The 27,048-nt window shown below is 57.6% G+C and overlaps 3 protein-coding genes across 6 annotated transcripts; 1 reads left to right on the top strand and 2 right to left on the bottom strand.

Moving 5' to 3' along the window:
* Nucleotides 1-83: 83 nt before the first annotated feature.
* On the bottom strand, nucleotides 84-13,660 carry RPL18 (ribosomal protein L18). Its single transcript, XM_074531656.1, is given in 18 exon segments — nucleotides 84-172; nucleotides 175-207; nucleotides 2,342-2,414; nucleotides 4,664-4,707; nucleotides 4,709-4,786; nucleotides 7,559-7,570; nucleotides 7,572-7,595; nucleotides 7,597-7,642; nucleotides 7,807-7,829; nucleotides 10,291-10,359; nucleotides 10,361-10,390; nucleotides 10,392-10,400; nucleotides 11,070-11,132; nucleotides 11,134-11,157; nucleotides 11,320-11,476; nucleotides 11,616-11,670; nucleotides 12,390-13,289; nucleotides 13,558-13,660. Coding segments are annotated over 18 exon segments (1,785 nt in total). The 3' UTR covers nucleotides 84-130.
* Nucleotides 13,661-13,977: 317 nt separating this feature from the next.
* On the bottom strand, nucleotides 13,978-19,926 carry LOC141726692 (hepatic leukemia factor-like). Of its 4 annotated transcripts, XM_074531664.1 has the most exons (6): nucleotides 19,006-19,926; nucleotides 17,540-17,752; nucleotides 16,785-16,876; nucleotides 16,644-16,754; nucleotides 15,283-15,420; nucleotides 13,979-14,056 (listed from the first exon to the last, which is right to left on the bottom strand). In XM_074531664.1, exons 2-6 carry the CDS (start codon nucleotides 17,748-17,750, stop codon nucleotides 13,979-13,981), a joined length of 630 nt encoding a protein of 209 aa, XP_074387765.1. In that variant the 5' UTR covers nucleotides 17,751-17,752; nucleotides 19,006-19,926. The 4 variants fall into 4 exon arrangements, with proteins under 4 accessions (XP_074387762.1, XP_074387765.1, XP_074387764.1 ...); XM_074531661.1 differs by having other exon boundaries at nucleotides 13,978-14,056; nucleotides 16,644-16,876; XM_074531663.1 differs by lacking the exon at nucleotides 13,979-14,056 and adding an exon at nucleotides 14,065-14,841 and having other exon boundaries at nucleotides 16,644-16,876.
* Nucleotides 19,927-19,980: 54 nt separating this feature from the next.
* ZNF865 (zinc finger protein 865) lies at nucleotides 19,981-23,840 on the top strand. Its single transcript, XM_074531660.1, has one exon. The coding sequence runs from the start codon at nucleotides 20,231-20,233 to the stop codon at nucleotides 23,645-23,647; it is 3,417 nt and encodes a 1,138-aa protein (XP_074387761.1). The 5' UTR covers nucleotides 19,981-20,230; the 3' UTR covers nucleotides 23,648-23,840.
* Nucleotides 23,841-27,048: the final 3,208 nt, after the last annotated feature.

Genomic DNA, 27,048 nt, shown 5'->3' with positions numbered 1-27,048 from the left:
TTTGGCGTATTTTTGGGGCCGTTTCACCTTTTTTCTCCGTTTTTTTTTTTTGCATTTCACCACCCAGACACGCAGGGTTTGGATTTTGGGAGTGGGGGCGCCCCAGCCCCGTTTATTTGGGGAGGGGGGCTCAGTTCTTGTAGCCCCGGCTGGCGCGGCGCCCGCGGGCGCGCGCTCGAACTTGGGGCCCTTGGAGCGCACGTAGGGGCCTGGGGAGGGAAAACGGGGCAAAATCAGCCAAAAACAGGGCAAAAATCAGCACAAAATGTACCCAAAAACCACCCCAAATATCCCACAAACATACCCCAAAATGTCACACAAATACACCCCAAAATAAACCCAAAACGTCACCAAAATGTACCCCAAAATAAACCCAAAATGTCACAAAATGTACCCCAAAATAAACCCCAAATATCACCCAAATGTACCCCAAAATATCACACAAATACACCCCAAGATAAACCCAAAATCTCACCCAAATACACCCCAAAATAAACCCAAAATATCACCCCAAACATACCCCAAAATAAAACTTAAAATCTCACCCAAATGTACCCCAAAATAAACCCAAAACGTAGCCCAAATATACACCAAAATCTCCCCAAAAATACCCTCAAATATCCCAGCCCACACACCAAATATTCCCCGCAAATCTCCCCAAATAAACCCCAAAATATCCCCCAAAAACACTCCCAAATATCCCCAAAATACCCCAAACGGACCCCCACAATAATCCCCGAATATACCCCAAAATAAACCCAAATGGTCCCCAAAAATACCCCCAAATAACCCAAATATTCCCCAAAACAACCCCCAAAATATCCTCCAAAATAAACCCAAAATTACCCCCAAAATATAACCCAAAAATATCCCCCAAAATGGTCCCCAAATAACCCCAAACTAACTGAAATATCCCCAAAATCAACAGCAAAATAACCCAAAAATAACCCAAAATGACCCCCAAATATAACCCAAAATATCCCCCAAAATGTCACCCAAATATACCCGAAACTAAGTGAAATATTCCCCAAAATAACCCAAAAATAAACCCAAAATGACCCCCAAATATAACCCAAAATAACCCCCAAAATGTTACCTAAATATACCCCAAAACAAACCCAAATTGTAGCCCAAAATACTCCAGAATATCTCCCCAAAAATCCTCACAATTTCACCCAAAAACACCCCCAAAGTAAATCCACAATTTCACCCCGATACACCCCAAAATATCCCAGCCCACACACCAAATATCCCCCCAAAAAATCCCTAAAATGTCACCCAAATATACCCAAAAATAAACCCAAAATGTAGCCCAAAATATCCCAGAATGTCCCTCAAAAATATCCCAAAATAAACCCAAAATTACCCCCAAAAAACCACGAAAATAAACCCAAAATGTTCCCCAAAAATACCCCAAAATATCCCAGCCCACACAACAAATATCCCCCCAAATACACCAAAATATCCCCAAAATACCCCAAAAATACCCCCCAAAAATACCCAAAAATGTCACCCAAAAACAACCCAAAATACACCAAAACAACCCCCAAAATATTCCCAAAAATAAACCCAAAAATCCCCCAAAATCCCCCATCCCACACCCTAAAATTACCCCCAAATATAACCCAAAAATATCCCCCAAAATACCCCAGAATATCCCCCAAAATAAACTCACAATTTTACCCAAAAATACCCCAAAGTAAACCCCACAATTTCACCCCGATTCACCCCAAAAATCCCCATCCCACACCCCCAAAATCCTCACCCAAACCCCCAAAATCCCTTCAAAAATCCAATCTCCCCAAAATCCCCCAATTTCCCCCCCAAAATACCCCAAAATGTCACCCAAAAAATACCCCAAAATACACCAAAACAACCCCCAAAATATTCCCCAAAATAAACCCAAAAATCCCCCAAAATCCCCATCCCACACACCCAAAAATCCTGACCCAAACCCCCCAAAAAATCCCTTCAAAAATCCAATCCCCCAAAATCCCCAATTTCCCCCCAAAATGCCCCCAAACCCTCCAGGCCAAAGTCCCAAAATCTGCCCCAAAATGCCCCAAAAATCTGCCCCAAAAATGCCCCCAAACCAGCCCCAAAATGCCCCAAAATCTGCCCCAAAATGCCCCAAACCAGCCCCAAAATGCCCCAAATTGCCCCAAAATGCCCCAAATTGCCCCAAACCAGCCCCAAAATGCCCCAAAAATCTGCCCCAAAATGCCCCAAAAATCTGCCCCAAAAATCCCCCAAACCAACCCCAAAATCTGCCCCAAAATGCCCAAACTGCCCCAAAACTGCCCCGATTTGCCCAAAAAGTGCGGAATTGTCCCCGATCTCACTTGGTGTGGCTGTGGGGGGTCCCGGGCGCTTTCCCGAAGTGCCGATAAACCTTGCGCGCCTTGCGGGGGCCCTGCGGGATCGGGGGCGAAAAACCGGGATTTTGGGAAAAATGAAATTGTTTAGGGGGAAATGGGGGGATTTGGGAAAAACACAGAGAGTTTGGGGTGGAAAACGGGGATTTTGGGGAAAAATGGAATTGTTTAGGGGGAAATGGGGAATTTGGGGAAAAAACACAGAGAGTCTGGGGTGGAAATGGGGAATTTGGGAAAAATGGAATTGTTCAGGGGGAAATGGGGAATTTGGGGAAAAACACAGAGAGTTTGGGGTGGAAAATGGAGTAGTTTTGGTAAAAGTAAAAGTTATTTAGGGGGAAAAATGGGAAATTTGGGGGAAAAAACACAAATTGGGGAATTTGGGGGAAACACAGAGAGTCTGGGGTGGAAAATGGGGAGGTTTTGGTAAAAGTAAAAATTATTTAGGGGGGAAAATGGGGAATTTGGGGAAAAACAGAGTATCTGGGATGAAAAATGGGGATTTTGGGCAAAAATAAAAATGACTTAGGGGGAAAAATGGGGGAAAAACACAAAGAGTTTGGGGGTGAAAATGGGAATTTTGGTAAAAATAAAAATTGTTTAGGAGAAAATGGGAATTTGGGGAAAAACACAGAGAGTTTGGGGTGGAAAATAGGGGTTTTGGTAAAAAAATAAAATTGTTTAGGGTGTGAAACGGGGGAATTTGGTAAAAAATAAAAATGATTTAGAGGAAAAAATGGGAAATTTGGGGAAAAACAGAGTGTCTGGGGTGAAAAATGGGGATTTTGGGCAAAAATAAAAAGGACTCAGGGGGAAAAACACAAAGAGTTTGGGGTGAAAATGGGAATTTTGGTAAAAGTAAAAATTATTTAGGGGAAAATGGAATTTGGGGAAAAACACAGAGAGTCTGGGGTGGAAAATGGGGAATTTGGTAAAAGTAAAAATTATTTAGGGGGAAAATAGGGAATTTGGGGAAAAACACAGAGAGTTTGGGGTGGAAAATGGGGAATTTGGTAAAAATGGGGATTGGGGGTGAAACCACGGGGTTTTTGGGCAAAAATGGGGATTTAAAGAGTAAAATAAAATATGGGTAAAAAAAATTAAGAGTTTGTGGGGGGAGAAAATGAGATTTTGGGGGGAAAAAAATGGGGATTTGGGGAGAAAAATGGGATTTGTGGCAAAAATGGGAGTTTGGGGGGGAAAAATGGGAATTTCACGGGTGTTTTTTTTGGATTTTTGGGTATTTGGTGAGGGGTCTGTGCCCACCTGAGAGCAGCACGGTGCCCCTGCCCTTGGGCGTGGCCATGGCGCTCGGGTTTGGGGGTGATTTTGGGGTTATTCAGGATTATCGTTATTTTGGGCTATTTTGGGCTATTTTAACCGGGGTTTTTTTTGGGTTTTTGGGTATTTGGGGAGGGGGTCCTTGCCCACCTGAGAGCAGCACGGTGCCCTTGGGGGCTGGATTTTGGGGTTATTTAGGATTATTTTGGGATTATTTCGGGTTATTTAGGATTATCGTTATTTTGGGCTATTTTAACCGATTTTAAACCGGGATTTTTTTGGATTTTTTGGATATTTGGGGAGGGGGTCCTTGCCCACCTGAGAGCAGCACCGGTGCCCCTGCCCTTGGGCGTGGCCCATGGCGCTCGGGGTTTGGGGTGATTTTGGGGTTATTGAGGTTTATTTACAATTATCGTTATTTTGGCCTATTTTGGGCTATTTTAACCGGGGTTTTTTTTGGGTTTTTGTGAATTTGGGGAGGGGTCCTTGCCCACCTGAGAGCAGCACGGTGCCCCTGCCCTTGGGGGCTGGATTTTGGGGTTATTTAGGGTTATTTTGGGATTATCTGGGGTTATTTAGGGATTATCGTTATTTTGGGCTATTTTGGGCTATTTTAACCGGGATTTTTTTTTGGATTTTTGGATATTCGGGGAGGGGTCTGTGCCCACCTGAGAGCAGCACGGTGCCCTTGGGGGCTGGATTTTGGGGTTATTTAGGGTTATTTTTGGGATTATTGGGGGTTATTTAGGATTATCGTTATTTTGGGCTATTTTAACCGATTTTAACCGGGTTTTTTTTGGATTTTTGTGAATTTGGGGAGGGGTCTGTGCCCACCTGAGAGCAGCACGGTGCCCCTGCCCTTGGGCGTGGCCATGGCGCTCAGGTTTGGGGTGATTTTGGGGTTATTTAGGTTTATTAACAATTACCGTTATTTTGGGCTATTTTAACCGATTTTCACGGGGTTTTTTTTGATTTTTGGATATTTGGGGAGGGGTCCTTGCCCACCTGAGAGCAGCACGGTGCCCCTGCCCTTGGGCGTGGCCATGGCCAGCCTGGTCGAAGGTGAGGATGGAGCCGCCGGCGCGCAGGATCCGCGTGCGGGCGCCGCGCGTCACCCGCAGGGCGCACACCTGGGCAGGGACGGAAATCAGGGAAAACGGCACAAAAACACACCCAAAAACGCACAAAAAACAGCCCAAAACCACCCAAAAACCAGCCCAAAAAACCACCCAAAAACACACCCCAAAAACGCACAAAAACACACCCAAAAACCAGCCCAAAACCGCCTAAAAAACAGCCCCCAAACCACCCAAAACCCGGCCCCAAAACGGCCCAAAAACACACCCAAAAAACGCACAAAACACACCCAAAAAACAGCCCAAAACCGCACAAAAACCAGCCCAAAATCACACCAAAATCATCCCAAAAACACACCCAAAAAACGCACAAAACACACCCAAAAAACAGCCCCAAAACCGCACAAAAAACGGCCCCAAAAACCAGCCCAAAACCACCCAAAAAACTGCCCAAAAACACCCAAAAACCAGCCCAAAATCACACAAAAACCGGCGCCCCAAAACCACCCAAAAAACAGCCGCAAAGCCTGCCCCAAAACACATCCAAAATCACACAAAAAAAACCGCCCAAAACCACCCAAAAACCCGGCCCCAAAACCGCACAAAACACGGCCCAAAACCACCCAAAAAACAGCCCCAAAAACTGCCCAAAAACCAGCCCCAAAATCACCCAAAAAAACAGCCCAAAACCGCACAAAAAACCAGCCCCAAAACCACCCAAAACACACCCAAAAAAGAGCCCAAAACCACCCAAAAACCAGCCCCCAAACCACCCAAAAACACACCCAAAACGGCCCAAAAACCAGCCCCAAAACACACCCAAAATCACACCCAAAACCAGCCCAAAATCGCCCAAAAACCGGCCCCAAAACCCACCCAAAAACCAGCCCCAAAATATATCCAAAATCACACAAAAAAACAGCCCAAAACCGCCCAAAAACCATCCCTAAAAGCCATCCAAAACCACCCAAAAACCAGCCCCAAAACACATCCAAAATCACACAAAAACCAGCCCCAAAACCACCCAAAATCACCCAAAAAACAGCCCAAAACCACCCAAAAACCAGCCCCAAAACACATCCAAAATCACACAAAAAACCAGCCCCAACCACCCAAAAACCAACCCCAAAACCACCCAAAAACCGGCCCAAAACCGCCCAAAAACCAGCCCCAAAACACATCCAAAATCACACAAAAAACAGCCCAAAACCACCCAAAAACCAGCCCCAAAATATATCAAAAAATCACACAAAAAACAGCCCAAAACCACCCAAAAACCGGCCCAAAACACACATCCAAAACCGCCCAAAAAACAGCCCAAAACCACACAGAAACCAGCCCCAAAACCACCAAAAAACACACCCAAAAACCGGCCCCAAACAACCCAAAAACCAGCCCAAAACCGCCCAAACACCAGCCCTAAAACACATCCAAAATCGCACAAAAAACCAGCCCAAAACTACCCAAAAACCGGCCCCTCAAAACCGCCCGCAAAAACCAGCCCCCAAAATATATCCAAAATCACACAAAAAACAGCCCAAAACCGCCCAAAAACCATCCCTAAAAGCCATCCAAGACCACCCAAAAACCAGCCCCAAAAACCGCCCAAAAAACAGCCCAAAACTGCCCAAAAACCATCCCTAAAAGCCATCCAAAACCACCCAAAAACCAGCCCAAAATCACACCCAAAACCAGCCCAAAACTGCCCCAAAAACCGGCCCCCAAAACCGCCCAAAAACCAGCCCCAAAAACCACCCAAAACACACCCAAAAAACAGCCCAAAACCACCCAAAAACCATCCCTAAAAGCCATCCAAAACCACTCAAAAACCAGCCCCAAAATCAGTTAGCAAACCCAGCCCAAAACCACACAAAAAACAGCCCCAAAATCACACAAAAATCATCCCTAAAACACCATAAAAAACCACCCAAAAATCATTCCCAAAATCAGTTAAAAGCCACCCCAAAAAACACACAAAAAACAGCCCCCAAAATCACACAAAACATCCCAAAATCCATACGCTAAAAAACACCCCAAAAATCTCACACAAAAACCATCCCCAAAATTAGACAAAACCACCCAAAAATCATTTCCCAAAGTCAGACACAGACACCCCAAAAACCACCCCAAAATCACTCCAAAAAACCCCAAAATCACAATGAAATCACCCCCAAAATCACCCAAAAATCAACCCCAAAAACCACCCTGAAATCAGCCCCAAAACACCTGAAAACCACCCCAAAACAGCCCCTAAAAGCCCAAAAATCAGCACCAAAACCACCCTAAAATATCTCTAAAAACCACCCCAAAAACCCCAAATTGCCCCCCAAACCCTACCCCAGCCTCAAATTTCAAAACAAACCTAAAAAATCCACAAAATTCCCATTTAAAACTCCCAAACCGTCCCAAAACTCCCCCTAAACTCCTGTAAATTACCCAAAAATCCCAAAAACTCCCATAAAAATCTTCCAAAATTCCTGAATTTCCCCATAAATTCCCATAAAAATCCCCCTAAAATTTCCCCATAAAATCCCCCAAAATTCCCCAAAATTTCCCCAATAAAATCCCCCAAAATTCCCGAATTTCCCCATAAAATCCCCCAAAATTTCCCCATAAAATCCCCCAAAATTTCCCCATAAAAATCGCCCAAAATTCCCCAATTTTCCCATAAAATTCCCCAAAATTTCCCCATAAAATCCCCCCAAAATTCCCGAATTTCCCCATAAAATCCCCCAAAATTTCCCCATAAAAATCCCCAAAATTTTCCCATAAAATCCCCCCGAATGTCCCGGATTTGCCCAAAACCCGCGCGGTTTTGCCCCAAACCTTGAGCTTGGGCCACGTCCTGGATGCGAACGTCGTCCCGTGATCGTCCCGACCACCACGGCCGTGCGGTCAGCGCGGCCCCGGCTTGCGCAATCATGCGGATCTGGAACCCAAAACCCGGGGAAATCACCCCAAAAAATACAGCGAGAAATGGCCAGAATATCTATGGGAAAACAGCCCAAAATCCCGGGGGAAAACACCCCAAAAATCCCGGGGGAAAATACCCAAAAATTCAGTGAGAAAACAACCTTGGGGTGCGCATCATGCGGATCTGGAACCCAAAACCCGGGGAAATTACCCCCAAAAACACAGCGAGAAATGGCCAAAATATCTATGAGAAAAATAGCCCCAAAATCCCGGGGAAAAATACCCCAAAATTCAGTGAGAAAACAGCCCTGGCTTGCGCATCATGCGGATCTGGAACCCAAAATGCGGGGAAATTAACCCCTCCAAAAATACAGCGAGAAATAGCCAAAATATCTATGAGAAAATAGCCCCAAAATCCCGGGGAAAATACCCAGAAATCCCGGGGAAAATACCCCAAAAATCCCGGGGAAAATACCCCAAAAAATCCCGGGGAAAAACACCCCAAAAATCCGGGGAAAACACCCCAAAATTCAGTGAGAAATAGCCAAAATATCTATGAGAAAAATAGCCCAAAATCCCAGGAAAAATAGCCAAAAAATCCCGGGGAAAAACACCCCAAAATTCAGTGAGAAATAGCCAAAATATCTGTAAGAAAATAGCCCAAAATCCCAGGAAAAATAGCCCCAAAAATCCCAGGAAAAATAGCCCAAAAATCCCGGGGAAAATACCCCCAAAATTCAGTGAGGAAATAGCCAAAATATTTATGAGAAAATAGCCAAAAATCCCGGGAAAAAACACCCCAAAAATCCCGGGGAAATTACCCCAAAAATACAGTGAGAAAAATAGCCAAAACATCTATGAGAAAATAGCCCAAAAATCCCGGGGAAATACCCCAAAAAAATCCCGGGGAAAATACCCCAAAAATCCCGGGGAAAATACCCAAAAAATTCAGTGAGAAATAGCCCAAATATCTATGAGAAAATAGCCCAAAATCCCAGGAAAAATAGCCCAAAAATCCCGGGGAAAATACCCCAAAATACAGCGAGAAGTAGCTAAAATATTTATGAAAAAATAGCCAAAAATCCCGGGGAAAATACCCCAAAATTGAGTGAGAAATAGCCAAAATATCTATGAGAAAATAGCCCAAAAACCCAGGAAAAAACACCCCAAAAATCTCGGGGAAAATACCCCAAAATTCAGTGAGAAATAGCCAAAATATCTATGAGAAAACAGGCCAAAAATCCCGGGGAAAATACCCAAAAATTCAGTGAGAAAACAGCCCTGGCTTGCGCATCATGCGGATCTGGAACCCAAAATCCGGGGAAATGACCCACAAAAATACACCGAGAAATAGCCAAAATATCTATGAGAAAATAGCCCAAAATCCCAGGAAAAATACCCAAAAAATCCCGGAGAGAAAACACCCCAAAATTGAGTGAGAAAAACAGCCCCGGCTTGCGCATCATGCGGATCTGGGAACACCAAAATACGGGGAAATGACCCCAAAAATCGGTGAAAAAATAACCAAAAAATCGGTGAGAAAATAGCCCAAAAATCCAGGGAAAACCACACAAAATTCAGTGAGAAAATACCTAAAAACTCAGTGATAAAAAAAATACCCCAAAAAACCCGGGAAAACAGCCCAAAGTCCGTGAGAAAACACTCAAAATCCGGGGATAAACCAGCCCAAAATTCAGGGGAAAATACCCAAAAATCCAGGGAGAGATCCCCCAAAATCCCGGGGATATTTTGGAAGCTTCCAGATGCGGTTTTGGGGTAAATTCGGGGTTTTTTGGGTCTCACCAGGCGGGACAGAGCCAGCGGGGGGCCGCTTGGCTGAGATTTTGGGGGCTGTTTCAGGTGATTTTTTTGGGATAATTTTGGTGTTTTTTGGGGCTCGGCAGGCACGGCCGGGTTGGATGATATTTAGGGGATATTTTTGGGGTAAATTCGGGGTTTTTTTGGGTCTCACCAGGCGGGACAGGGCCAGCGGGGGCCGCTTGGCTGAGATTTTTGGGGGCTGTTTCAGGTCATTTTTTTGGGGGTTTTTTTTGGTGTTTTTTGGGGCTCTGCAGGCAGGGAGGGTTGGATGATATTTTGGGGATATTTTTGGGGTAAATTCGGGGTTTTTTGGGTCTCACCAGGCGGGACAGAGCCAGCGGGGGCCGCTCGGGTGAGATTTTGGGGCTGTTTTCGGTGATTTTTTGGGATAATTTTGGTTGTTTTTGGGGCTATGCAGACAGAGACAGGTTGATGATATTTCGGGGATATTTTTGGGGTAAATTCGGGGTTTTTTTGGGGTCTCACCAGGCGGGACAGAGCCAGCGGGGGCCGCCTGGGTGAGATTTTGGGGCTGTTTTCGGTGATTTTTTTGGGGATAATTTTGGTGTTTTTTGGGGCTCTGCAGGCAGGGAGGGTTGTGGGTGATATTTCGGGGATATTTTTGGGGTAAATTCGGGGTTTTTTTGGGTTCTCACCAGAGCGGGACAGGGCCAGCGGGGGCCGCTTGGGTGAGATTTTGGGGCTGTTTTCGGTGATTTTTTTGGGGTTTTTTTTTGGTGTTTTTTGGGGCTCTGCAGGCAGGAATGGGTTGATGATATTTCGGGGATATTTTTGGGGTAAATTCGGGGTTTTTTGGGTCTCACCAGGCGGGACAGAGCCAGCGGGGGGCGGTTGGAGCGGCTCATGAAGAGGCGTTTGAGCACCACGCGGTTTGAACGGGGCGTTGGTGCGGCGGGCCAGGAAACCGGTACAGCTGGAATGGGGGGAAAAACCGTGAAATCGGGAAAAAAACGGGGAAAAAACGGGAAAAAACGGGGAAAAAGAAACGGGAGAAAAAACGGGAGAACGGGAAAAACCGGGAAAAACCGGAAAAACCGCGGAAAATTGGGAAAGCGCAGGGGAAATTGGGAACAGCGGGTGAAAACCGGGAAAATCGGGGAGAGATCGGGAAAAGCCGGGGGGAACCGTGAAAATTTCGGGAAAAACCGGGGGGAAATTGGGGATAATATGCAAAAAACCGGGAGAAAACTGGGAAAAACCGGGAGAAATCGGATAAAACCGGGAAAGACATGGGAAAACCGGGAAGAGAAACCGGGAAAAACCGGGAGAAACCGGATAAAACCGGGAAAGACGGGGAAAATCCTGGGAAAACGGAGCGAAATCGGGGATTACATGCAGAAACCGGGGGAAAACCGGGGGAAATCAGAGAAAACCGGGAAAAATCGGGGAAATGGGGAAGAAGGGAAGGGAAGCGCTGGAGCCGGGACACGGGACCCGGCGCGGAGGGAACCGGGGAGAACCGGGACGGACCGGGAGGAACCGGAACCGGCGGGGCCGGGCCCCGCGGTCGGCCCCGGGCTCCATCCCGGGTTCGGTCCCGGCCCAAACCGGGCCCGGTACCGCTCTCCCGGCCCTGGCTCACCTTGACGAGCAGGCGCAGGTAGATGTCCTGGCTCTTGGGCTCCTTCCGCCGCACCTTGCGGTCCCTTGTCATGGCGGATGTCGATGCCCTGAGGCGACACCGGGCCCGGTCATGGCGGGGGCCGCGCCGGCCATCGCCGCTCCCCGAGCCCTCCCGAGCCTCCCCGGGATCCCCTGAGCCCTCCCCGGGCCCTCCCCGAGCCCTCCCGGCCCGCGGATGGCGGCGGATTCGGGAACGCGGCCGGACCCACCATGCGGCGGCCGCTGAAGAGAGGTGGCGGCGGGAGCGCGCGGGGGGTTATGGGAGAGTGGAGCCGCTTCCGGTGCGCGCCGGAAATACGTGCGTGCCGCTCTACCCCCCGCGCTCTATGGCGGTGGCGGACCGACGCCCTGTGACCCTGCCGGATCCTTAATGAGAACCGTTAATTAGCGTAAAGGCAAGGCAGGGGCGCGGGTAATTAGCGCTGTTAATTAGGGGCGGGCCCGCCGCGCCCTGCGGCAAAACGCGAGGCTTCTCCTGGCAAAGGCGAGGGTGCCCTCAACCCACCATGGCGGCCGCGGGCGGGCGTTGCCATGGCTACGGCGCTGCGATTGGCTGAGCCCTGCTCTCAAGATGGCGCTGTGGCGGCTTCACCCCTATTGCTCCCAATAGCGGCGCTGCCCTTAACAAGAATGGCGGGCGCAGCGAGGCCTCCCATTGGCTCCGCGCGGCGGGGCGGCGGCTCTGATTGGCTGGGAGGGAGAGGGGCGGGGAAAGCGGCCAGGTCAGGGGTCATACGGGGACAGGGGGGCAATGGGGGCACAGGGGGGACCCCAAAGAACCCGGTTTTGGGGGGATTTGGGGATTTCTTGGGGCTCCCGAAGGGAATTTGGGGTCCCTCCCCTTTTCTCTGTGCAATTAAAACCCAACCTTGGGGCGACCCTGAGTTTTTTTTTGGGGGGGGTGGGTCCTTGGGCCCCTCTCCCCTTCCCAGTGCTCCCAGTTCCCCCCCCAGCGCTCCCCAGTTCAGGCTCTTTTTTTTTGGATTTTTTTTTTTGCTATTTTTTACATTTTAATTCTGTACAAAAACCCCTCCCCCACCCCCAAATCCCTCGTGCTGCTGGGGGGGGGGGCGGGGGCGGTAAAGTGGTCAAAGTGCCGGGGGGGGGGGGGTGGGGGAGGGGCAGGGGGATTTGGGGGAGGGGTGATGGGGGCGCCCCTCCCCCCACCCCAGTAACGCTACTGGCCTGAACTGGGAATGGTCACTGGGGGAGGGGCAGGGGGGGGAGGGGAGACCCCCGGGACCCCCCCCCCCAAAAAAAATTTGTGCTTTGATCCAACCCCGGGGGAGGGGCTGGGAATAAATAGGGGAGGGGGGGGGGGGTCCCAAAATTTGGGAATTGGGGGAGGCGCGGTCGGGGGGGAGGGGCTGCTGGGGTCCTGGTGCTGGGTCCCGGATCTGGATTCTGGATCTGGATCCCAGTTCTGGATCTGGTGCTGGGTCCCGGTTCTGGATTCTGGATCTGGATCCTGGATCTGGATCCCGGTTCTGAGTCCTGGATCTGGATCCCGGATCTTGATCCCGGCGCTGGATCCTGGATCTGGATCCTGGCGCTGGGTCCCGGTTCTGGATCCTGGATCTGGATCCTGGCGCTGGATCCCGGATCTGGATCCTGGATCTGGATCCCGGCGCTGGATCCCGGTTCTGAGTCCTGGATCTGGATCCCAGCGCTGGATTCTGGATCTGGATCCCGGTTCTGGATCTGGTGCTGGGTCCCGGTTCTGAGTCCTGGATCTGGATCCTGGTCCTGGATGCCATCACCGGGTTCAGGTTCTGGATTCCAGTTCTGGATCTCATCACTGGATCCGGTTCTCGGTCGTTGTTCTGGATCCCAGTTCTGGATATGGCGCTGGATCCTGGATCTGGATCCCGGTTCTGGTGCTGGGTCCCAGTTCTGGATCTGGTCCTGGATCCCATCAGTGGAACCTGGTTCTGGATCCCGGTGCTGGATGTTCTCACTCGATCCTGGTTCTGGATCCTGATTCTGGAACCCACCACGGGGTTCTGGTTCTGGATCCCAGTGCTGAATCCTGGTTCTGGATCCCGGTTCTGGGTCCCATTGCTGGGTTCTGGTTCCGGTTCCCGGTTCCGGCTCCAGCGCCCGATCCCGGAGCTGTGCCTGGTGCTGGGTCCCGGTGCCGAGTTCCGGATCCAGTTGGGATCCCGCGCTCCTGGAGCACCTGCAGCTGTCCCAAATCTCTGCAAACTGTCCCCAAAGTCATCCACGCAGTCCCGGGACCACCTGGAGCTGTTCTGGGTCAGTCCTGGGTCACCTGGAGCCATCGTGGATCACCTGGAACTGTTCTGGGTCAGTCTTGGAGCACCTGGGGCTGTCCTGGGTCAGTCCTGGGTCACTTGGATCAGTCCTGGGTCAGTCCTGGAGCACCTGGATCAGTCCTGGGTCAGTCCTGGAGCACCTGGATCAGTCTTGGGTCAGTCCTGGAGCACCTGGAGCTGTCCCAAATCTCTCCAAACTGTCCCCAAATTCATCCACGCAGTCCCGGGACCACCTGGGGCTGTTCTGGGTCAGTCCTGGAGCACCTGGGACCATCTCAAACCCCCCCAGGAACAATCCAAATGATCCCAAAACCCCCCAAAATGACCCAAACCCCTCAGATCTGTCCGTGCTGAGCCTCGTATCTCTGCAGGATGGCCCGGAATCGCTGGGGCTGTCCTGGGTCAGTCCTGGGTCAGTCCTGGAGCACCTGGAGCCATCGTGGATCACCTGGAGCTGTTCTGGGTCAATCCCGGGTCAGTCCTGGAGCACCTGGAGCTGTTCCGGGTCAGTCCTGGAGCACCTGGGACCATCTCAAACCCCTCCAGGACCATCCCAAAACCCCTCAAAATGCCCCAAAACCCCCGGGATTGCTCAGATCTGTCCGTGCTGAGCCTCGTATCGTGCCAGGATTGCCCTGAATCTCTGCAGCTCTCGTCGTGCAGCCGCCACCTCCAGGCGCAGCGCGGCGTTCTCCCGCTCCAGGAACGATCCAAAACCACCCAAAACCCCCCAAAATGCCCCAAACCCCTCAGATCTGTCCGTGCTGAGCCTCGTATCTCTGCAGGATTGCCCTGAATCTCTGGAGCTCTCTCCGTGCAGCCGCCACCTCGAGGCGCAGCGCGGCGTTCTCCCGCTCCAGGAACGATCCAAAACCCCCCAAAATGACCCAAAATGCCCCAAACCCCTCAGATCTGTCCGTGCTGAGCCTCGTATCGTGCCAGGATTGCCCTGAATCGCTGCAGCTCCCGGCGTGCAGCCGCCACCTCGAGGCGCAGCGCGGCGTTCTCCCGCTCCAGGAACGATCCAAAACCACCCAAAATGACCCAAATCCCCCAGGATTGCTCAGATCTGTCCGTGCTGAGCCTCGTATCGTGCCAGGATGGCCCTGAATCTCTGGAGCTCTCTCCGTGCAGCCGCCACCTCCAGGCGCAGCGCGGCGTTCTCCCGCTCCAGGAACGATCCCAAACCCCCCAAAATGACCCAAAATGCCCCAAATCCCTCAGATCTGTCCGTGCTGAGCCTCGTATCTCTGCAGGATGGCCCTGAACCTCTGGAGCTCTCTCCGTGCAGCCGCCACCTCGAGGCGCAGCGCGGCGTTCTCGCGCTCCAGGAACGATCCAAAACCCCCCAAAATGACCCAAATCCCCCAGGATTGCTCAGATCTGTCCGTGCTGAGCCTCGTATCTCTGCAGGATGGCCCGGAACCGCTGCAGCTCCCGTCGTGCAGCCGCCACCTCGAGGCGCAGCGCGGCGTTCTCCCGCTCCAGGAACGATCCCAAACCCCCCAAAATGACCCAAACCCCTCAGATCTGTCCGTGCTGAGCCTCGTATCTCTGCAGGATGGCCCGGAATCTCTGCAGCTCCCGGCGTGCAGCCGCCACCTCGAGGCGCAGCGCGGCGTTCTCCCGCTCCAGGAACGACCCAAAACCCCCCAAAATGACCCAAACCCCTCAGATCTGTCCGTGCTGAGCCTCATAACGTGCCAGGATTGCCCGGAATCTCTGCAGCTCCCTCCGAGCCGCCGCCACCTCGAGGCGCAGCGCGGCGTTCTCCCGCTCCAGGAACGATCCCAAACCCCCCAAAATGCCCCAAACCCCTCAGATCTGTCCGTGCTGAGCCTCGTATCGTGCCAGGATTGCTCTGAACCGCTGGAGCTCTCTCCGAGCCGCCGCCACCTCGAGGCGCAGCGCGGCGTTCTCCCGCTCCAGGAACGCCGCCCGCACCGAGATCTGGTTCTCCTTGAGGCGCCGCGCGTCCCGCGAGCGCTTGGCGGCCGCGTTGTTCCGCGAGCGGCGGCTCCAGTACTTCTCGTCCTGCAGGGACGGGGACAGCGGCGGGGAGGGGATGGTGAGGGACAGTGGGGACACGGGGTGGACACACGGACACATGGGACAGTGAGGGGACAGTGGGGACACGGGGTGGACATGGGGACAGCAGGGGGACAGAGGACAGTGAGGGGACAGTGGGGGGACAGTGGGGACAAGGGATGGACACAGGGACAGCAAGGGGACAGGGGACAGTGAGGGGACAGTGGGGACACGGGGTGGACATGGGGACAGGGGATGGACACAGGGATGGACACAGGGACAGGGGATGGACACAGGGGGCAGTGAGGGGACAGTGAGGGGACATTGGGGACACGGGGTGGACATGGGGACAGTGAGGGGACAGTGGGGACAGTGGGGGCACTGGGGACAAGGGATGGACACACGGACATGGGATGGACACAGGGACAGCAAGGGCACAGGGGACAGTGAGGGGACAGTGGGGGGACAGGGATGGACACACGGACAGGGGATGGACACAGGGGACAGTGAGGGGACAGTGAGGGGACAGTAGGGGCACTGGGGACACCGGACAGCGAGGGGACAGTGGGGACAAGGGATGGACACAGGGATGGACACAGGGACAGAGGATGGACACAGAGGACAGTGAGGGGACAGTGGGGACATGGGGTGGACACGGGGACAGTGAGGGGACAGTGAGGGACAGTGAGGGGACATTGGGGACACGGGATGGACACAGGGACAGGGGATGGACACAGGGATGGACACAGGGATGGACACAAGGATGGACACAGGACGGACACAGGGATGGACACAGGGATAGGGGATGGACACAGGGACAGTGAGGGGACAGTGGGGGACACCCAGGGACACGGGATGGACAAAGGTGATGGACACAGGGATGGACACAGGGACAGGGGATGGACACGGGGATGGACACAGGGATGGACACAGAGATGGACACAGAGATGGACACAGGGATGGACACAGGGACAAGGGACGGACACAGGGATGGACACAGGGATGGACAGAGGGATGGGCACAGGAGTGGACACAGGGATGGACACAGGAGCGGACACAGGGAATGGCTCAGGGGACAACAGGGGACGGCCGTGGGGAATGACCCAAGGGAAAAACCCAAAAATTGCCCCAAACCTCCCCAAACCTCCCCAAAAATCCCCGAAAATCCCCCCAAAATCCCCCAACCTCCCCCCGAGCCCCCCGTATTTGGGGAGTGGGCTCGGCCGCACCTTCTGCTCGTCGGGCACGTGCACCTTGCGCGCCTTGCGGGCCATGGGCTGCGGCCGCAGCTCCTCCTGCGAGAACCGGAGCCGCCGGGGGTCCAGGGGGGCGCCGGGACCCCCGGGACCCCCCCCCGGGGCACCGGGACCACCGGGACCCCCCCCCGGGGCGCCGGGACCACCGGGACCCCCCCCCAGCGCCTCCACTTCCGCTTCCGGGGGCGCCCGGGGGGGGCCGGGGGCTGCGGGAAGGAAGGGAAGGGGTTAATGGGGTGGAGACCCCTCCCCCAATTCCTGTGACCCCTCCCCAAATTGCCGCTGACCCCTCCCCAAATTGCCGCTGACCCCCTCCCCAATTCCCAGTGACCCCCCCTCCCCAATTCCATTTGTCCCCCCCCAATTCCCGTTATCCCCATCCCAGCCCCCCTCCCCATTTCCCATTGCCCCCCTCCCCATAATTCCCGGTACCCCCCCCACCCCAATTATTCCCATTCCCCCTCCCCATAATTCTCATTGCCCCCTCCCCATTATTTACAGCTACCCCCTCCTCATTTCCCATTGCCCCCTGCCCAATTATTCCCATTGCCCCCTCCCCATTATTACCGGTACGCCTCCAATGGTTCTCGTTGCCCCCTCCCCAATTATTCCCATTGCCCCCTCCCCAATTATTCCCATTGCCCCCAATTCCCATTGCCCCCAATTCCCATTGCCCCCTCCCCAATTCCCATTGCCCCCAATTCCCATTGCCCCCTCCCCATTATTCCCATTGCCCCCTCCCCATAATTCCCATTGCCCCCTCCCCATTATTCCCATTGCCCCCTCCCCAATTTCCCTCCCCATAATTCCCATTGCCCCCAATTCCCATTGCCCCTCCCCATAATTCCCGCTGCCCCCTCCCCAATTACCAGGCGCCCTCTCGTGGGGCTGGGGGCTGCGGGCGGGGGTCGGGGGGCTGGGGGGGGGCAGCCCGTGCTCCCTCAGGAACTCGTCCAGGTCCACGTACTCGAGGTCGGGACCCCCGCCCACAATTGGGGCTGGGGGCCGCTCCCAGGGCGGGGGGGGCGGCGGGGGGGGCGCCCCCAGGAAAGCCCCCCGGGATCCGCCCGGTTCGTCCATCCCTGAATTGGGGAGGGGGGATCGGGAATTGGGGAGGGGGCAACGGGAAGGGACCCCCCCCCAAAAAAAAGGCTTCAGGGAGCCCCCAAATCACCCCCAGGATCCCCCCCAAAATGCCCCAAATTCTGCCCAAAATGCCCCAAATTTTGCCCCTGGAATTCCCCAAATTCCCCCCTTAAAAATGCCCCAAATCCCCTTCCCCAAATATCCCAATTCTGCCCAAAATGCCCCAAATCCTTCCCTCCAAAAAAGGCCCCAAATTCAACCCAAAATGCCCCAAATGCCCCCCAAGCCCCCTCCCCAAATTGCCCCAATTCCACACAAAACTCCCCCAAAATTTCCCCAAAAATGCCCCCAAGTCCCCCAAATCCCCCTCCCCAAAATGCCTCAAATTATTCCACTAGAATGCCCCAAATCCCCCCCAAAATGCCCCAAATTCCCCCAAAACCCCCTCCCCAAATTGCCCCAATTCCACCCAAAACTCCCCCAAAATTTCCCCAAAAATTCCCCAAATCCCCCCCCCAGCCCCCCCAATCCCCCCCTGGGGAAGTCGCCGCCCCCTCCCCAAAATCGCGGCACGTGACCCTCCCACGTGACCTGACCCCCCGCCACACACGTGACACGGGAAGGGGGAGGGGCTGGGGAGGGGGGGGTGACCCGCGCGCGCGCACGTGCGGCGGTCACGTGGGGGGATCCCCCGCCCCCACGTGCGGCCTCACCTCGCGTGACCCCCCCCGGGAAATGGGGGAGGGGACACCGGGGGACACCGGGACGGCCCCGCCCCCCCCATTCCCGGTACCGGTCCCGGTTCCGGTTCGTGTCACCCCCCCCCCCCCGGTCCCGGTGTCTCTCTCCAATCCCGGTGTCCCCGGTTCCGGTGTCCCCCCCCCGTCCCCGGTCCCGGTGTCCCCTCCTCGGGTCCCCGTTCAGGTCTCGGTGTCCCCACTTGTCCCCGTTCCCCCCTCCTCGGTTCCGGCGTCCCCGGTCACGGTCCGGTGTCGGTGTCCCCCCCTTATTCGCGGTCTCGGTCCCGGTCCGGTCCCCCCCGTGTCACCCCCGGTCCCGGTACGGTCCCCCCATGTTCCGGTGTCCCCGGTCCCGGTGGTCCCCCCGGTGTCCCGCCGGTTCGGTTCGGTCCCGGTCCGTTCCCCACCCGTCCCGGTTCCCCCCCGGGTTCCGGTGTCCCGGTCCGGTTCCAGTCCCGGTATCCCCCCCGTGTCCCCCCGGTTGGATCCCGTCCCGCTCCGTTCCCCACCTGTCCCGGTTCGGTCCCGGTTCGGTCCCGGTTCCTCGGCCCGAGCCCCGCGGGGGGCGCTGCGCCCGTGAGGGGGCGTGGCCTCAGACGGCCACGCCTATCGTCCCTGCCAGCCAATCCCCGCCTGTTCTCTGTTATAGCCACTCCTCCCTAAAAATAAACCCCGCCCTCCCCGCGCACGCTGCGCGCCTCCCATTGGTTGGTACCGCCTCAAGCCACGCCCCCAAAGGAGCAAAAACCCCGCCCCTGCACAGATAGGATGAAAGCTCCGCCCCCTCCGCGAAGCAACGCCCTTGGCGGCCAGCGCAGCCAATAGGAGCGAAGCAGGCGTGGCCGCGGTCAGGCGGCGCGGCCATGCGGGAGGGCGTGGCCTGACCTACATTGGGCCAATAGGGATGTCCAGGAGGGGCGGGGCCTGACCCAGTTTTAGCCTATGGGGAGAGGGCGAGTCTGGGAGGCGTGGCCAGGAGCACGCGGGGCGGCACGTGCGGGGCCCTCTTAAAGAAGCCGCGCCCGAAATGGCGGCAAAGGGGAGGGGGCACCGCGAGCGACCCCCCCTCGGTCCTGAGGGATTCCCCGCACCCCCAGTGACGTCACAAACACCCCGACCCTTCCCCAAATTCATCCCCCCCCGATGTTCTAAAAGGGGCGTGGCCAGGTCTGCTCCCGCGGCTCTGATTGGTCCCGAGTCCTCCCCTCACTCAGGGCCACCATCTTTGATAAAGGCAGCCGCCGCCATCTTGTGCCGCTCCGCCATCTTGGCCATAGGGAGGCGGCTCCGGCGCCATCTTTGGTGAGGGCAGGGCCGCCATTCCTCTCTTATTCCCCTACCGGGACCATTCGGGGGTCTCGGATCCCCCCCTGGTTTAACCTGTGAGGGGCTGCGGGGGACCCGCTATTCCCGGGACTCTCCGTGAGGGAAGAAGCCGGCGGGAAATTTACCGTGGCCTCCCTCACGTGACCCTCCCGCCGCCGCCACTTCCGCTTCCGCTTCCGGCGGGGGCGGCGCGTCCGGCCCGGCCCGGCCCGGCCCGGCCCGAGCGGGTTCGGGACGGCCCCGGGACCCCCCGCGACCCCCGGGACCGCCAGGGTGAGTGAGGAGCGACCGAGCCCCGTCCCCAAACTCACCTGTGGCCATCCGGGCCCCCGGTTCCCCCTTTGGGCTTAGGGACCCCCGGGCCTTGCGGGACCCCCCCGGTTCCCCTCCGGTTCCCCCGCCCCGGCCATGGAGGCGAACGTGAGCGACGAGAGCGGCCCGTTCCCGGCGTACCCGTTCGATTTCCTGGATTTCCTGACGCACCAGCAGCGCCCGGAGCCCCCCGAGCCCTTCGAGCCCCCCCCCAAGGCGCTGCCGCTGCCCCCTCCCCATTTCGAGTACGCGCCCCCCGCCCCCTTCGAGCGCGGCCCCCTCCCCAAGCACAAACCGGAGCCTTCCTCCTCCTCCTCCTCATCCTCCTCGCACCCCAAAAAACCCGAGGGGTCCCTTGGGGGGGGGGCGCCCCTGGGGGGGTCCCCGTTCCCCCCCCCGCCCCTGCCGCCCCCTCCCCAACCGTTATTTGAGGCTGGGGGCGCCTTCCCCTCCTCCCAATGGGGCATCGTGGACCTGTCCGGCCACCAGCACCTGTTCGGGGGCGGGGCTCTGAAACGCGGCCCCGCCCCCCCGCCCGGGAGCCCCGCCCCCAGCGCCGGGCCCGCCCCCCAGGAGGGGAAGGAGGGGCGGAGCTACTTCCGGCGCCTCAAGTACCTGGTGGAGCGGCGCTGGGCGTGTCCCCGCGGCTTCCGGCCGCACCTGCCGCAGGTGGGCGGGGCCGCGGGGGGCGGGGCCGAGGGGGCGCGGCCCTACGAGTGCCGCACCTGCGGCCGCACCTACAGCCACGGCTCCAGCCTGGTGCGGCACCGGCGCTGCCACCGCGAGGGGAGGGCGGGGCCGGGCGCGGACACGCCCAGCGGGGGAGGAGCGGCGGCCAATGGGGTCGGAGCGCTGGGAAACGTCAATGCGGCGGCCAATGGGGTCAACGCAGTGACCAGTGGGGTCAACGCAACGGCCAATGGGGTCAACTCGTTGGCCAACGTCAACGCAACGGCCAATGGGGTCACTGTAGCAGCCAATGGGGTCAGCTCATTGGCTAATGTCAGCGCGGCAGCCAATGGCATCAACGCAGCACCCAGTGGGGTCAACGCAGTGGCCAATGGGGTCAACGCCTTGGTCAACATCAACACAGTGACCAGTGGGGTCAACACAATGACCAGTGGAGTCAACACGGTGGCCAACGGGGTCAACGTGGTGGCCAGCAAGGTCAATGCGGTGGCCAACGTCAACGTGCCACCCAATGGAGTCAACACAGCGGCCAGCGGGGTCAACACGGTGGCCAACGTCAATGCAGTGACCAGTGGGGTCAGCGCAGCGACCGGTGGGGTCAACGCAGTGACCAGTGGGGTCAGTGCAGTGACCGGTGGGGTCAACACGCCGCCCAACAGGGTCAACACAGTGGCCAATGAGGTCAACGCAACCAACAGAGTCAACGTGGTGCCCAACGGGGTCAACACGGTGGCCAACGTCAACGTGGCAGCCAGTGGGGTCAACGTGATGGCCAATGGGGTCAACGTGGTGGCCAGCAGAGTGACCACGGCCAACGGGGTCAGCACCACCAACGCCATCGCCGTGCCACCCAACGGTGCCAACGCCGCGGCCGCCCGGCTCACCGTGGCCAACGGCGTCAACGTCCTGGCCAACATCAACGGCGCCAACGCCCTGACCGTGGCCGTCACCGCGGCGTCCGGCGGGGTCACCGCGGCGTCCAGCGGCGTCCCCCCGGCCCTGGGCGCGCCCCCCGCCATCCCCATGGTGCCCAACGCCCTGGTGGCCGCCTCGGGCGTGGCCAACCTGGTGTCGCCGGCCGTGCCGGTGCTGCTGGCGCCCGTGGGGGTCCTGCCCGGCGCCGGGGCCGCGCCGCCGCCCGCCGAGGGCCCGTTCCCGTGCCCGCTGTGCTGGAAGGCCTTCAAGAAGCCGAGCCACCTGGCGCAGCACCAGATCATCCACACGGGCGAGAAGCCGTTCGCCTGCGCGGCCTGCGGGCGCGCCTTCAACCGGCGCGAGAGCCTGACGCGGCACGTGCGCACCACGCACGCGGCGGCGCCGGCGCGGCGCCTGCCCTGCGCCGTCTGCGGCAAGGAGTTCCGCGACGCCGCCTACCTGCTGCGGCACCAGGGCAGCCACGGCGCGCCGCGCCCCGCGCACCGCTGCGACGTGTGCGGCAAGGCCTACGCCGCGCCCCAGAGCCTGCTGCGGCACCGGCGCGCGCACGTCGCCGGAACCGGCACCGCCAACACCACCGGAAGTGCCAGCACGCCTGGTGCGGGCGGTGGGCGGAGCTTCGCGTGCCAGGTGTGCGGGCGCGGCTTCGGGCGGCGCGAGACGCTGCGGCGGCACGAGCGCATCCACACCGGGGAGAAGCCGCACGAGTGCGCCGTGTGCGGGAAGCGCTTCCGCGAGTCGTTCCACCTGCGCAAGCACCGCGTGGTGCACACGCGCGAGCGGCCCTACCGCTGCGACACCTGCGGCAAGGCCTTCGGCTACCCGCAGAGCCTGACGCGGCACCGCCAGGTGCACCGCGACGCCGCGGCCGAGGCGGCGGGGCCGGCGCTGCCGGGGTGCGGGGCGTGCGGGCAGCGCCTGCCGGGGCTGCTGCGGGCGGCGGCGGCGCACAAGGAGCCGGTGGGAACGGCGGCGGGGCCGCACGGCTGCGACACCTGCGGGCAGGTGTTCGGCTTCCTGGAGAACCTGGTGTGGCACCGCCTGGTGCACGCGCCCGCGGCGGCCGCGCCTGCGCAGGCGATCCCCCAGGAGGAGGAGGAGGAGGAGGGGGAGGAGCCAACAGCGGCCCCGCCCGAGCGGCCGCCGGCCCCGCCCAGCTCCGCCCGCCTCACCTGCGGCAGGTGCGGGCGCAGCTTCAAGGGCGCGGCGGCGCTGGTGGCGCACCGGTACTCGCACCGGGCCCCGGCCCTGCACCGGCGCTGCGGCGCCTGCGGGCGGCTCTGCCCCAGCGCGCTGGCGCTGCTGCGGCACCGGCGGCGGCACCTGCGCCGCTCCCCCGCGCTCTGCCGCGCCTGCGGCCGCCGCTTCTGGGCCGCGGCGCTGCTGCGGCGCCACCGGCGCTGCTGCCCCACCCGCCCGCGCCCCGCCCACCCGCGCCGGCCCCGCCCCGAGCCCGCCCAGGCCCCGCCCCCGCCGCGCCGGCCCCGCCCCGAGCCCGCCCAGGCACCGCCCACGCCCCCGCGGCGGCACCGCCCCCCCCGGCGCTGCCGCACCTGCGGGCGCAGCTTCCGCTTCCGGGGCAACCTGCTGGAGCACCGGCGGCGCCACCTGGGCGAGCGGGTGTACCGGTGCGAGCGCTGCGGGAAATGCTTCTTCTACCTGGGCTCGCTGGCGCGGCACCTGCGCGGGCACCACCGGAACCGCGACCGGAACCGCGACCGGAACCGGGACCGGAAACGGGACGGGCACGTGCGGTGCCAGCGGTGCCAGCGCGGCCTCAACGGGGCCGCGACGCCGGAACGGCTCCGGTGCCAAGCGGGGGACAAGGGGGCGCAGGGCGGGGCGCAGGGCGGGGCGCAGGGCGGGGCCAAGGGGGCGGGGCAGTGAGGGCGGGCGGGGCACAGGGCGGGGCAGGAATGCGGCATTTCGGTAAAAAATGGACACAAATGGCTCATTCTGGTCAAAAATGGGTCATTCTGGTCAAAAATGGGTCATTCTGGTCAAAAATGGGTCATTGTGGTACAAAATGGCCCCAAAATGGCCCCAAAATGGCTCATCCTGGTCAAAAATGGGTCATTCTGGTCAAAATGGGTCATCCTGGCTCAAAATGGGTCATTCTGGTCAAAAATGGGCCATTCTGTTCAAAAATGGGTCATTCTCATCAAAAATGGCCCATCCTGGTCAAAAATGGGTCATCGTGGTCCAAAATGGCCCCAAAAGGCTCATCCTGCCCCAAAATGCATCGTTCTGGCCCAAAATGGGGCGTTCTCGTCAAGAACGGGTCGTCGTGCCCCAAAACGGCTCATCCTGGTAAAAAATGTCCGAAATCAGCTCAGAAATGTCCGAAATCAGCCCAAAATGGCCCAAACCGGGCCAGGCCGTGACACCGAGGCCAGAGCGTCCCTCCTGATGGACAGATGGACACTTGGACAGATGGACACTGGGACAGATGGACACCTGGGCTGATGGACACCTGGGTGATGGACAGATGGACACTGGGACAGATGGACACCTGGGTGATGGATGCTTGGATTGATGGACAGATGGACACTTGGACACTTGACCTGATGGACACCTGGGTAATGGACGCTTGGACAGATGGGCATTTGGACAGATGGACATTTGGACACTTGGGCTGATGGACAGCTGGGATTGATGTACAGACGGACGCCTGTGCATGGCCCCGCCCCTGGCCCCGCCCCCAGTCCCACAGCCCCTCCCCCACTCCGGGATGGGGGAGGGGCGGGGCAGGGGCGGGGCTGCGCTGTACGAGGGGGGGGCGGGGCCGGATCGAACCGGAATAAACCCCAATAAATGGGGAAAAACTCCGAGAAATTGGGAAAGATTCCAATAAATTGAAGGAAAACCCAAAAAAATGGGAAAAGCAAAAAAAAATGGGAATAAACCAGAGCGGGTGGGGGAGGGGTGTTGGTGGGGTTGGGGGTGGGGTCACGGGGTGGGTGAGGGGTCAGTGATTGGTCAGTTATTGATCAGTCATTGGTCAGTCATTGATCAGTGATTGGTCAGTTATTGGCCAATGATCAGTCAGTGACTGGCCAAATATTGGTCAGTGATTGGTCAGTCATTGATCAGTGATCGGTCAGTCATTGATCAGTCATTGGTCAGTCATTGATCAGTGATTGGTCAGTCATTGGTCAGTGATAGCTCAGTCATTGATCTGTGATTGGTCAGTGATTGGTCAGTGATTGGTCAGTCATTGGTCAGTGGATCAGGTGGCTCTTGGGTCAGCTGGGGGTCACTGGGTCACTCCCAAGGGTCATCCCGGGGTCACTCAGGGGTCACTTGGGTGGGGGAGGGGCTGAGTCCTCTGTGACCCCTCCCCCAGCCCTGGCCACCGTGAAAACAACGACAAAAACCCCGAATGTTCAATAATTACAAACTATTCAGTAATTACAAACCACTCAGTAATTACAAACCATTCAATAATTACAAACCATTCAGTAATTACAAAGCACTTAATAATTACAAGCCATTCAATAATTACAAACCATTCAATAATTACAATAAACCAACACCGAGCTGGGACCCCCGAGTGTCCCCAACCCCGGGGCCGCCGTCCCTCCGTGTCCCCTCTGTCCTTGGTCACCGTCCGTCCCTGTGGTGGCCCTGGGAGGTGTCCCCGAGGTGTCCTCAGACTCAGGACACATCCCCAAGGTGTCCCCAGGGTGTCCTCAAAGTGTCCCTGAGGTGTCCCCAAGGTGTCCCCAGGTTCAGGACATGTCCCCAAGGTGTCCCCAAGGTGTCCCTGAGGTGTCCCCGAGGTGTCCCCAAGGTGTTCTCAGGTTCAGGACATGTCCCCATGGTGTCCCCAAGGTGTCCCCAGAGTGTCCTCAGGTTCAGGACACGTCCCCATGGTGTCCCTGAGGTGTCCCTTGCTGTCCCCTGGCTCAGGACACATCCCAAAGGTGTCCCCGAGGTGTCCCCGAGGTGTCCCTTATTGTCCCCAAGGTGTCCCCAGTCTCAGGACACGTCCCTGAGGTGTCCCCATGGTGTCCTTGATGTCCACAAGGTGTCTCTCGCTGTCCCCAGGCTCAGGACACATTCCCATGGTGTCCCCAAGGTGTCCCCGAGGTGTGCCCAGGCTCAGGACACGTCCCCATGGTGTCCTTGTGATGTCCCCAAGGTGTCCCCTTGTGCAGGACACGTCCCCGTGGTGTCCCTCATTGTCCCCGAGGTGTCTCCTTGCTCAGGACACATTCCCAAAGGTGTCCCTGAGGTGTCCCTTGCTGTCCCCTGGCTCAGGACACGTCCCCATGGTGTCCCCATAGTGTCATTGTGATGTCCTTGTGATGTCCCTGAAGTGTCCTCAGGCTCAGGACATGTCCCAATGGTGTCCTCAAGGTGTCCCCAAGGTGTCCTTCACTGTCCCCGAGGTGTCCCCAGGCTCAGGACACGTCCCCGTGGTGTCCCCGCGGTGTCCCCGTGGTGTCCCCACGACGTCCCCTCGCTGTCCTCTGGCGTTTCCCACGCTGGCCACTGTGGCCACCAGGGCGCTGGCCCAGCTCTCCATGGTGGTGGCCCCGCTCTCTGTGATGCTGGTCCAGCTCTCCAGGATGTCCCAGCTCTCCGTGGTGGTGGCCCCGCTGTCCCCCATGGTGGTGTCCCAGCTCCTCGCTGCGCTGTCCCAGATCTCCGTGCTGGCCCCGCTGCCTCACCTGTCTGTCCTGCTGTCCGTGTGTCTGTCCCTGCCCCCGTCCGTCCTGTTGTCCATGCCCCTGTCCATGTCCCTGTCCATCCCCGTGTCCGTGTGTCTGTCCATCCCCGTGTCCGTGTGTCTGTCCCTGTCCATCTCCGTGTCCGTCAGTCTGTCCATCCCCGTGTCCATCCCTGTGTCCATCCCTGTGTCCCTCCCTGTGTCCGTGTGTCTGTCCCTGCCCCCGTCCGTCCTGTTGTCCATGCCCCTGCCCATGTCCCTGTCCATCCCCGTGTCCGTGTGTCTGTCCCTGTCCATCTCCCTGTCCCTCCCCATGTCCATCAGTCTGTCCATCCCCGTGTCCAGCAGTCTGTCCCTCCCTGTGTCCGTGTGTCTGTCCCTGTCCATCCCCGTGTCCATCCCCGTGTCCCTCCCTGTGTCCATGTGTCTGTCCCTGTCCATCCCCGTGTCCATCAGTCTGTCCATCCCCGTGTCCATCCCCCTGTCCCTCCCTGTGTCCGTGTGTCTGTCCATGTGTCCGTCGGTGCCGGGCCAGGTGCGAGCCCCGCTTGAAGCGCTTCCCGCAGGTGCGGCACAGGTGCGGTTTCAGCTCCGTGTGTCCGTGTGTCTGTCC

This window comes from Zonotrichia albicollis, chromosome 38, assembly GCF_047830755.1.
Source record: "Zonotrichia albicollis isolate bZonAlb1 chromosome 38, bZonAlb1.hap1, whole genome shotgun sequence".
Lineage (NCBI taxonomy): Eukaryota > Metazoa > Chordata > Aves > Passeriformes > Passerellidae > Zonotrichia > Zonotrichia albicollis.
This window is presented reverse-complemented; position numbering and strand designations above follow the sequence as displayed.